Genomic DNA, 12,160 nt, shown 5'->3' with positions numbered 1-12,160 from the left:
ACAATCAAAAAAGATTTCTAGGATAGTATATTTATATGTGAATCTTCTCTTCCCTTATTAATTTATTCATGATTTGCATCATTGACTAATGCTCTGTTTGTCAATCTCTAATAAAATTTCCTACTTATACTTTTCCTTATGTGGTGCTATCACCTACCATAGGATTAGTATATGATCTTATTGATTTATTTCCTTTCTTTTATTTATTTATTTTTTCTTCCTTTCTTATTTCTTTTCTTTATTTGCAACACGAAAGTAAAGAAAGCAAAACTTAGACTAACTTTATAATATAACTTGCACACGATTACGAGGATAGATCACTAAGCATACTCTCAAATAAGAAAGGATTGAACTAACTTTATTTCATCTAAAGCAAAAAGATCGAACTAAGATAAGTAAAAGCAAAAGAAGATAGTGGGATGATACGGTAACTGGGCACCTCCCCCAAGCTTGGCGGAAGACAAGGGGAGTGCCCATACCCGATACTCGGTTCTCCTTTGGTGGTGAAGAAGCTTCTTCCTCCTCCTCGGCCAGCAGTGCTTGTGCTGTCACCGGGGATGGATTTACAGTAAGCTCCTCCCTCTTTGTCTCGATCTTGATCAGCCAAGCATCTTCTTCCATGTTGTTGGAGGAGCAGGAAGACGTGATGCCTGGCTTGATAAATCTGACCAGGAACAACAAGAAAAGAGAATAGAGGATTCCTTCGTGATATGGTGGTTAATAGGTTTAGGAAGTATATATAAAAAATTTATCTTGCATGACAAGTATACAGAAGAAAAACATAGTCCGGAAGGTGCCCCAGGAGGGTACAACCCATCTGGGCACGCCAGGTAGGCGCGCCCTGGTGTCTTATGCCCACCAGGGGATGTTTCTGGGAGTTTCTTTGTTTCCTAAATTCTAAAATATTCCAAAACTAACAAAGATATATTTTTGTGTATTTTATAGAGACCGTTTACTTACCATATCACGTACCTCCTTATTTTGACGATTCTGGGGTGCTCCGGAAAGACTCTTTTATGTGTTCTTCCGGTGTCAAAGTTTGGATAATATTACTTTCAACATTGATAGGCGTACCTAAGATATAATGCTTTATTTGTTGCTCGTTGACAACCTTCGGGTTAGTGCCTTCGAAATTATTTATTTTGATGGCTCCAGACCGGTAAACCTCCTCGATGACATATGGGCCTTCCCATTTCGAGAGGAGCTTTCCTGCAAAAAATCTAAAACGAGAGTTGTACAAAAGAACATATAAAGAGCTCATATCAAATAACCTCTTTTCACCAGCAAGTTTGAAACCATAGTTGAGTTCTTTAACTGCCCAGTATGCTTTATGTTCTAGCTCAAGAGGCAAATGACAAGCTTTTCCATAAACCATTTTATAAGGAGACATACCCATACGATTTTTATATGTTATTCTATAAGCCCAAAGTGCATCATCTAATTTCTTAGACCAACTCTTCCTGGACCTATTGACAGTCTTTTGCAAAATTAATTTTATTTCCCTATTTCTAAGTTCAACTTGACCACTAGACAGAGGATGATAAGGTGATGCAATTCTATGGTTAACATCATACTTGTCAAGCATTTTACAAAAAGCACCATGAATAAAGTGTGAACCACCATCAGTCATTAATTATCTAGGGACTCCAAACCTTGGGAAAATAACTTCCTTAAGAATTTTAATAGAGGTGTTGTGATCAGCACTACTAGTTGGAATAGCTTCTACCCATTTAGTAACATAAGCAACAGCAACCAAAATATGTGTATACCCATTAGAGGAAGGAAAAGGTCCCATGTAATCAAATCCCCAAACATCAAATGGTTCAACAGCAAGTGAATAATTCATAGGCATTTCTTGATGCTTACCAATGTTACCTATTCTTTGGCATTCATCACGAGATGAGACAAACTTACGGGTATCCTTGAAGAGAGTAGGCCAATAAAATCCAGATTGCAATACCTTGTGAGCAGTTCTATCTCCAGCATGATGCCCTCCATAAGCCTCGGAGTGACATTTCCGTAGGATTTATCCCTGTTCATGCTCAGGTACACAACGTCTAATAATACCATCTACTCCTTTATAAAGATGTGGGTCATCCCAAAAGTAATGCCTTAAATCATAGAAGAATTTTTTTCCTTTTGTTGGTATGTAAAGCTAGGAGGTAAATATTTAGCAACAATGTAATTAGCATAATCAGCATACCAAGGAGTTCTATTAGCAACATTTATTGCAACTAACTGCCCATCAGGAAAACTATCATCAATAGGTAGTGGGTCATCAAGCACATTTTCAAGCCTAGACAAGTTATCTGCTACGGGGTTCTCAGCTCCTTTTCTATCAATAATATGTAAATCAAATTCTTGTAACAAGAGAACCCAACGAATAAGTCTAGGTTTAGCATCTTTCTTTTCCATAAGATATTTAATAGCAGCATGGTCTGTGTGAACAGTTACTTTGGAATCAACAATATAAGGTCTTAATTTATCACAAGCAAAAACCACTGCTAGAAATTCTTTTTCAGTAGTAGCATAATTTCTTTGAGCACTGTCTACAGTTTTACTAGCATAATGAATAACATTCAATTTCTTATCAACTCTTTGTCCTAGAACAGCCCCAATAGCATAATCACTAGCATCACACATAATTTCAAAAGGCAAGTTCCAATCAGGTGATTGAACAATAGGTGCAGAAATTAAGGCTTTCTTGAGTGTTTCAAAGGCTTCTAAACAATCATCATAAAAAACAAAAGGAACATCCTTTTGCAAAAGACTAGTGAGAGGCCTAGAAATTTTAGAGAAATCTTTAATAAATCTCCTATAGAAACCAGCATGACCTAGGAAACTATGAATACCTTTGATGTCCTTAGGAGATGGCATTTTCTCAATTGCATCAACCTTAGCTTGGTCCACTTCAATACATCTTTCAGAAATTTTATGACCCAAGTCAATGCCTCATTAACCATAAAGTGGCACTTCTCCCAATTCTAGACAAGATTTGTTTGTTCACATCTCTGCAAAACTCGCTCAAGATTGCTTAAACAATCATCAAAGGACTTTCCATAAACAGAAAAGTCATTCATGAAAAAATCAACAATCTTTTCACAAAATTCAGATAATATAGCAGTCATACATCTTTGAAAGGTAGTAGGTGCATTACATAAACCGAAAGGCATACGTCTATAAGCAAATGTTCCAAAAGGACAAGTAAAAGTTATCTTTTCTTGATCAGATTGTAAAACAAGTATTTGTGAAAAGCCAGAGTATCCATCAAGGAAGCAAAAATGTGTGTGCTTAGATAGTCTTTCTAACATTTGATCAATAAAAGGCAGAGGGTAATAATCTTTTCTAGTAGCTTTATTTAATTTTATATAATCAATTACCATTATATAGCCCGTGACAATTCTTTGTGGAATACGCTCATTCTTATCATTAGGAACAACAGTAATACCTCCCTTCTTAGGGACACAATGAATAGGACTTACCCATCTACTATCAGCTATAGGATAGATTATACCTGCTTCCAGAAGTTTTAATATTTCCGTTCTTACCACTTCTTTCATTTTCGGATTTAACCGACGTTGGTGATCAACAACGGGTTTAGCATCAGGTTCCATATTAATCTTGTGCTGACATAGAGTGGGACTAATGCCCTTAAGAAAGAGTATATTCAATAGTAGCTATGTGCTTCCTTAGAACTTTCATCATGTTCTGAAAGGTTATCACTAATAATAACAGGATATATCTTCTTTTCATCAAGATAGGCATATTTCAAGGTGTCTGGCAATTGTTTTAATTCAAACACAGGATCGCCTTTAGGTGGAGGAGGACCTCCTAGAGTTTCAATAGGCAAATTGTGTTTAAGCAGAGGTTGTTGTTCAAAAAAGATTCTATCTATTTCATTTATTTCATGCATATGCAAATCATTTTCATGGTCTAGCAAATATTGTTCTAAAGGATAAGTAGGGGGCATAGCAATAGAAGCGAGACCAATAATTTCATCCTTACTAGGCAAATCTTTCTTATGAGGTTGTTTACTAAAGTTGGAAAAATTAAACTCATGAGATTCATCACCAAAGCTAACACTGACAGTTTGTTTCTTACAATCTATTTTAGCATTAACGGTGTTCAAGAAAGGTCTACCAAATATAATGGGACAAAATTTATCTTGTGGGGTGGTAAGAACAAGAAAATCGGTAGGGTATTTTATCTTCCCACACAAGACTTCAACAACTCTAAGAATCCCAATTGGTGATATAGTATATCTATTAGTAAGTTTAATAGTAGCATCTATGTCTTCTATTTCAGTAGGTGCTATTTCATCTCTAATTTCTTTGTATAAGGAGTGGGGAATATCACTCACACTAGCACCTACGTCACATAACCCATGATAACAGTGATTTCCTATCCTAACTGAGACAACATGCATCCCAACAACTGGTCTATGTTTATCTTTCCCCTTAGTTTTAGCAATTCTAGCAGGTTCTTCACAGAAGTAAATAACATGCCCATCCATATCTTCTTCCAAGAGATCTTTAACCATAGCAATGCTAGGTTCTACTTTAATTCGTTCATCAGGTTTAGGTGTTCTAACATAGCTTTTGTTAACTACAGTTGAAACTTTAGCATGTTTTTTTATCCTAACAGGGAAAGGTGGTTTCTCAATATAAGCAGAAGGGACAACTGGATCAACATTATAAAGTATAGTTTCTTCTTTAACTGGTACTGGTTCTTTAATTTCATCTTTAATAGGTGGGTGATATTTAACCCACTTCTCTTTAGGAAGTTCAACATGAGTAGCAAATGATTCACAAAAGGAGGATACTATATCAGAGTCAAGTCCATATTTAGTGCTAAACTTTTGAAAAGCATCGGTATCCATAAAAGATTTAACACAATCATACTTAAGATTTATACGTGACTCTTTACCTTCATCAAGTTCCCAATCTTCAGAGTTGCGTTTAATTCTTTCCAAAAGATCCCACCGGGATTCAATAGTCTTCTTCATAAAAGAACAAGTAAAAGAAGTATCGAGCATGGTTTGATCATTACGAGAAAGCCAAGCATAAAAATTCTGAATAATAATTTCTCTTGAGAGCTCATGGTAGGGGCATGATTATAACATCGACTTAAGCGTCCCCCAAGATAGAGTGACACTTTCTCCTTCACGAGGCCAAAAATTATATATATAATTCCGATCACGATGAACTAGATGCATAGGATAAATTTTTTGATGGAACTCCAATTTCAAATGATTCCAATTTCATGATCCAATATCATCGCATAGCCTATACCATGCCAATGCTTTTCCCTTCAAAGATAAAGGAAAACATTTTTCATCACTTCATCCCTGGGTAAACCTGCAAGCTTAAACAATCCACAAATTTGTTCCACATGTATCAAGTGCATATCACGATGTTCAGTTCCATCTCCTACATAAGGACTAGCTAGCAGTTGTTCTATCATACCCAAATGGATTTCATATTCAATATTTTCAGTAGGTGCAGTAGGTTGAGGAGTAACTAATTGTGGTTCCGGACGAGGTGAAGATACCCCGAAAAAACCCATCAAAGGATTGTTTCCCATAGTAACAAGTGACAATAAATTTCAGCACACTATATAAATGTTTCCTTACCTAATTCCACTTACCAAAGGCTCTTCACTCCCCGGCAACGGCGCCAGAAAATAGCCTTGATGACCCACAAGTGTATGGGGTTAATTGTAGCTCTTTTCGATAAGTAAGAGTGTCGAACCCAATGAGGAGCAGAAGGAAATGAGAAGTGGTTTTCAGCAAGGTAATGTCTGCAAGTGCTAAAATTGTAAGTAGCGGAGTAGTTTGGTAGCAAGATAATTTATAACGAGCAAGTAACAATAGTAGTAACAAAAGTGCAGAAAGGTAGCCCAATCCTTTTGGGACAAAGGAGGGGCCAAAATGGTTTCTTATAATAAGCAAAGTGTTCTTGAGGGTACACGGGAATTTCATCCGGCCACTTTCATCATGTTGGCTTAATTCGTGTTCGGTACTTTGATAATTTGATGTGTGGGTGGACCGGTGCTTAGGTGTTGTTCTTACTTGAACAAACCTCCTACTTATGATTAACCCTCTCGCAAGCATCAGCAACTAAGAGAAAAGTATTAAGAATAAATTCTAACCATGGCATTAAACTTTTGGATCCAATCGGCCCCTTACGGAATAGCGCATAAATTGGGGTTTAAGCTTCTGTCACTCTCGCAACCCACCATCTGAACTACTCCACAATGCATTATTTTAGTCCCAAATATGGTGAAGTGTCATGTAGTTGACGTTCACATGACACCACTAAGAGAATGGCAACATACATACCATCAATATATCGAACACATATCAAGTTCACATGATTAATTGCAACATGATTTCTCCCGTGACCTCAAGAACGAAAGTAACTACTCACAAATGATAAACGTGCTCAAGATCAGAGGGGTATTAAATAGCATAATGGATCTGAACATATAATCTTCCACCAAATAAACCATATAGTAATCAACTACTAGATGTAATCAACACTACTAGTCACCCATGGGCACCAATCTATAGTTTTGATACAAAGATTGAACGCAAGAGATGAACTAGGGTTTGAGAGGTGTTGGTGCTGTGAAGATGTTGATGAGGATAGCCCTCCCCAAGATGGAAGAGTTGTTGGTGATGATGATGACGATGATTTCCCCCTCCGGGAGGGAATTTCCCCCGGCAGAATCACTCCGCCGGAGAGCAAAAGTGCTCCTGCCCAAGTTCTGCCTCGAGACGGCGGCGCTTCGTCCCGAAAGTCCCCCCCCCCTTTATTTTTCTAGGTCAAAATGACTTATATACCAGAAGATGGGCACCGGAGATGGGCCGAGGAGGGCACAACCCACCAAGGCGCGCCTGGGCTCCCTGGTGCGCCCAGGTGGGTTGTGCCCACCTGGTGGGGCCCCTCTGGCAGTTATTTGCTTCAATATTTTTTTAATATTCCATAAGAATTCTTCGTGAAGGTTCAGCTTGTTTGGAGTTGTGCAGAATAGGTAGCCTGACATAGCTTTTCCAGGTCCAGATTTCCAGCTGCCAGAATTCTCCCTCTTGGTGTGTACCTTGCAAATATGAGCGAAAAGGAATTAGAATTACTCCAAAAAAGCATTATTATGGATAAGAACATTATAAATAACAGTAAGAAAACATGATGCAAAATGGACATATCATTTACCTTCCCTCCACTGATACTATTGTCTTTATCATGCGGCTAATTCTATAGAAAATTACAAGTGGTAGGTGGCCAAATCATCCCATCACTGGTACCACTACATTTATGGCGGGCTATAATTTTTACCCATCACTAGTACTTGGCCAAAATAGCAGTGGTGGGACCCAGACCACACCCACCAATAAGATTTTCCCAGCAGTGAAAGTGTGCCATGGCTGACGTTGTCTTCCCCTTTGTTGCTTCTGTGGCCTCTAGTAGATTTGATTTGATCTCCACACTTCATATGTCCTTGTATAGCTTCATTATCTTCCCTTAAATGGTGTTGCGGCTTATTTCGTTATACGCACTTGATTCGTATATGGTCTATGCTATATCGAACGGAGTATCAATCATTGTTTAAGACGGTGCCTATTGCAAATGGCGAGGGAGGTTTTTACCCAACATGGATGGCGGCATAATCTCCACGATCCATCCACCACCTCCTTTGACATAGGTATCGTGTTGGTCCAATATGACTTTATAGAAACCATCTATCTACCGTCCATTGATTTAACGATGAATCAAAAGACTAGGACAAAGCACAGCTTGTGTTACTGCATTCTCCATCCAACAAGGCCAACAACAGCTAGCTAGCTATGCTTTCGTTCAAAAGCAGCCTTTTATACGGCGGATGCACACTTGTCTGGCTGGCTAGCTATTTGGCTAACTCCACAAATTTGGTGATAAGCTTTCGTGTTTTTGCCTCAACGCTTCATGTAATCCTTGCTATCTTGTGCTATGTACGTACAAGCTAGCTTTCTATCAATTATACTCCAGGTCAAATGGAAATGGCATAGCCTTTTGGATTGTCCGGTGAAATACGTCAAGTGTTTGGTGAGATGCCTACAAAAAGGTGATCAAATAGTTGGATGCCATACATGCTTAACATGCTGCTTTGTGTTAGTACTGAACAGAATTTGTGTTCTTGCAGTTGCGTATGTTGTTCAAAACGTGGGCATAAGAAATGTCTGGTTCCATTATTTCTACTTTCCCCGAAAATGGAGTTACTGTGCAACCGCCCTGTGCCGATTATTAGTACTAGTTGAATACTTACTTGGTAATATTACGATATTTTTACTAAAATGCTATATTAGTATATGGATTTACGGAGTAGTACTAAATGGTTCATAATTGTGTTGATCAGATCAATTGACTGACCAATCAGAATGAAGATCGTCTTGCAGAAAAGTTTGTTCGCTTTCCTTTCAATTTTACTGGAATAAATGAGCAGGCTGTAAATTCAATGGATGTGCCAGTAGTGTTAGAATGAGCCAGCTAGCTACGAGACATTACACATTTTTGGCAGCAACGGTTTGGAGATAGCTAGAGATAGAAAGAGAATTTTAGCACAATATCATGGCAATTAATTTTGTACATCCTGACAAATACGAAACCCCGTGATATATTTTCAGAAGACGCAAAAGCTTTGCGCATCCTTCCTTGAAGCGAGCAGAAAACGCCTTCTCTCCACATCCAAATTCCATACACCTTACTTTGTGTTTAAGTTTTGTGCCATGGCGAAAGACAACGACAACAACGCTCCACCGGCGACCAGCTCCGACTCCATGAGCTCCGGCAAGGACAACAAGGGATCGAAGGCCAGCAGCCGTCTGGTCCTCGGCGGCGCTATTGACAAGGGGAAGGGCGTCCCCAAGGTTGAAGAAGAAGAAGAGGGTTGTAGATCTAAGGGTAAGATCATGACAGCGCCGGTCGTAGCTGCTCGCAGATCAGGCGGCCGCCGCGGCGACAGAGAACTGCACATTATCACGGAGCGCGAAAGGCGGAGGCGGATGAGCGAGATGTTCACCAAGCTGCATGGCCTCCTCCCCACCCTCCCCGACAAGGTGATGGCCTAAGCTGATTGCTAGCTAGACTCGCATATTAGGGCTTTGTGGACGCAGATAGGGCTGAGGTCGGTTGTCAGATCGTCACTCGCTTAGTGCTTTGGTGTTTCAGGTTGACAAGTCGAGCATAGTGATGGAAGCCATACACTACATCAAGAGCCTGGAGGGCACGGTGAGCGAGCTGGAGAAGCAAAAGCTAGAGAGGGATTTCGCACGAGGCAATCCCGCCGACGCAGCCAATGGCGGGGTCTCCTCTTCAGTGGCAGCGGCCATGCCTATGGCCATGGCGACGCCGGTGACAGGGGCGTCGGCTGGCGGGATCTGGCACACTGGGGCCGCGCCAGCGCCATCCATGTCTTTGGTGGGCGCGGTGACCGCGGCGCCGGCACCGGTGCCGCTCCAGACGTGGTCAGGGCCGAACGTCGTCCTGAGCCTGTCCGGCAACAACGCGTACATCCACATGTCCGTGGGGCGGCGTCCAGGCGTTCTCACCATGGTGACGGCCGTGCTGGAGAAGCATGGTATCGACGTGGTCACGACGGGGATCTCGTCTGACCATTCCCAGTGCATGTACACCATCCAAGCTCGTGTAAGTAAACCCATGCTCTCGATCTAGCTTCTGCGGTTTTGGTCAGGGATGACGGCTTGCCAGGCTTATACAGGTGCAAGAATACTATTAGTAGTCGTATGATTGAGGCCAAAAACAACTAAATTTCACATTATGAACATGAGGGGAAAGGGGAACATGTGCCATCTTGTTGTGATGGTGCATATCTCTGCAGGGGGTATATCTTCCTGCAGGAGGGTCATATTTTACCACTCTATAATTTGTCGGTCTTATTTGATATTATCTCCGTATCAAGATACAAGACGTTTTTGTAGGCTAGTTTGATACGGAGTTAGTAGTGTATATCTGCTGATTAGAAACATACTACAATATTACATTCTCGAAACTGCTCAGTAAATTAAATGGCAGGATCAGATCTGCATAGGATACACATGCGTCGTATCAGAAAGCGTAGTATCCCCTAACGTCGAAACGGTTGTTCGGTAAAGGGGGAGAACCCGAACTCGTGCAATTATATCACCTTGTTAATCTTAACTGTTACTTCTTCATGCATCCTAGCTAGTTCTCATCTGAGTATTCCTCCTCATCTTGCTTCGTTATGTCCTTCTACTGCTGCCTCGCTCCATCAAGTTTACACAACCTCCAATCAAATAGTAGCATGGTGTTTGCGTGTTCAATATACTAGGATGACATCCTCTCCATAGATTTTCTAATTTCTATTTGGACACACTATAAGCTTGAGACTGCTCTAGTTGCAGCAAAACCTCCCAAGTAGATATAAGTTCATTTCCTAGAAGCACTAAATGTGCATATTTTACATATATGAAAATCATTGTCTAAATGCACATGACCATTAGGTGGAAAAGACTATGAGGGATGTTGGGTGATCATTCTTGCCTTTTATTTCTATGCGGACATATATCTTAAGAATCGATCTGGCAAGTGCAGCAATTTAGCGAGTACAGAGGAATAAAAGTAAGATGTTTAATAATCATGCTACCTTATTCTTTTCTTTTGAAACATTACTACCATCATTGTGCATGTCGAAGATTACGCATCGAGAACATTGTATCCAACACACACATCCTTTATTTCTATCACTGGTCTTGTGCTTCAATATTAAGATTAATCCATGATTAATTATGTAGTAATTCTTCCCTGCCAACACATCTGCTGGTTTCTCCCCTCCTTTTTTGGCCCTATTTTCCCCCAAAGATCAACCGTTGCCATAACCACCCATTTTCATAGAAAGGGTAGCATAATGCATTTTCCCTTCAACCAACACTATAAATGAACTCATTATAGTCATATGGTTTATGTTCACCTTCTTTGTCCTCGTCTTCTTCTAGCCTTTAAATATTGTGTCCACATGAAACTAGCTAGACCTAACTTGGGTCAATGCCTCCATAAATCCACAATCACTTCCATTCGAAAATGGCCCAACTCACCACACTCGTCACTGAAACTAGTGCCTGGAACTGGGTTGTGGGAGAGAGCGGTTGCAGTGAACTTTCTTGGAACAACATAGGATAAGGTGCCCCCTAATGCGTTCTGTTTGGGTTTACATGGAAAAACGCAATACATTTAACCTACAATGTAAGAGGTAAAGGTGTAAAAAAATCTAGACTATGTTCATAATTTATCGAAACACACACAATAACTTGGTGGTTCACGAGTGGTAATTTTAATATAATTTTCTTAAGCTTGTGAACACCTAATATGGTAATTGTTGACGTCATGTACCTTTTTTTAGAGTAGTATTTGGATGTTATACTTCAACTAATGTCTTTGAATTCATTCTAAAATTCAGAACAAGAGGTGATTCCCGTCAGATTGAAGCATAGTTTTGATCTTATACAAAGTAAAAAAAAAACTAAATTTAGAACGGTAACATGCCAAGATGCATGTGGTAATCATATATTTTGGAATGATATCTTTGAAAGCAAATCTAGCTAGATGTTAACTTCTTATAACTTTTTTATAGGAAAACTGTTTAGAATTTAGTTGTGTTTCCATTCATCTTCAAATTATATCGCGGCATGGGTTAGTTATTAGCGATGCACATATGGAAGGGAACAATTAAGCTTACTATGTAAAAAAAAAGGGGGGGCCCTAAGAATAAGGACGTGAATAAGTTGTTTCTAGGCTTTGCCGAGTTCCTCTCGGCAAATTCGGCGATTCCAACAGTGACAGCCATAGCACAATAGAAGGTATACACACAAGGGTTTATGTGTGCAACATGGACCATTTTCACTCCAACTATCCACACCCACTACGCACTTATACCCTATAACTCCATCGAGCACAAACATGAGTCGTGCCAAACAAATGGGCCAGGAATAAAAGCATGTTGCTTATATCACGCTAACAGGCCGAACAGCTCGGGTCATTCCTGCCTCAATTAGCCATTCCCCACCAAAATGCCTCACTTATCCGACCCTATAAAAATACGGCACACGCGTGCCTATTTTTGGTGCAATGACATTATTTCATTTTGG

General features: G+C 39.9%; 1 protein-coding gene across 1 annotated transcript in view; it reads left to right on the top strand.

Annotated features, from left to right (window-relative positions):
* The first annotated feature begins 8,681 nt into the window (after positions 1 to 8,681).
* LOC123133804 (transcription factor bHLH95-like) overlaps positions 8,682 to 12,160 on the top strand; it is a 3,948-nt gene continuing 469 nt past the window's right edge. Inside the window, exons 1-2 of the mRNA XM_044553211.1 lie at positions 8,682 to 9,094; positions 9,207 to 9,683. Coding sequence (XP_044409146.1) covers positions 8,765 to 9,094; positions 9,207 to 9,683 — 807 coding nt within the window. The 5' untranslated portion in view covers positions 8,682 to 8,764. The remainder of the gene's footprint in view (positions 9,095 to 9,206; positions 9,684 to 12,160) is intronic.

This window comes from Triticum aestivum, chromosome 6B (assembly GCF_018294505.1).
Source record: "Triticum aestivum cultivar Chinese Spring chromosome 6B, IWGSC CS RefSeq v2.1, whole genome shotgun sequence".
Lineage (NCBI taxonomy): Eukaryota > Viridiplantae > Streptophyta > Magnoliopsida > Poales > Poaceae > Triticum > Triticum aestivum.
Note: the sequence above shows the minus strand (reverse complement) of the source record. Positions and strands in the feature narration are given on the sequence as shown.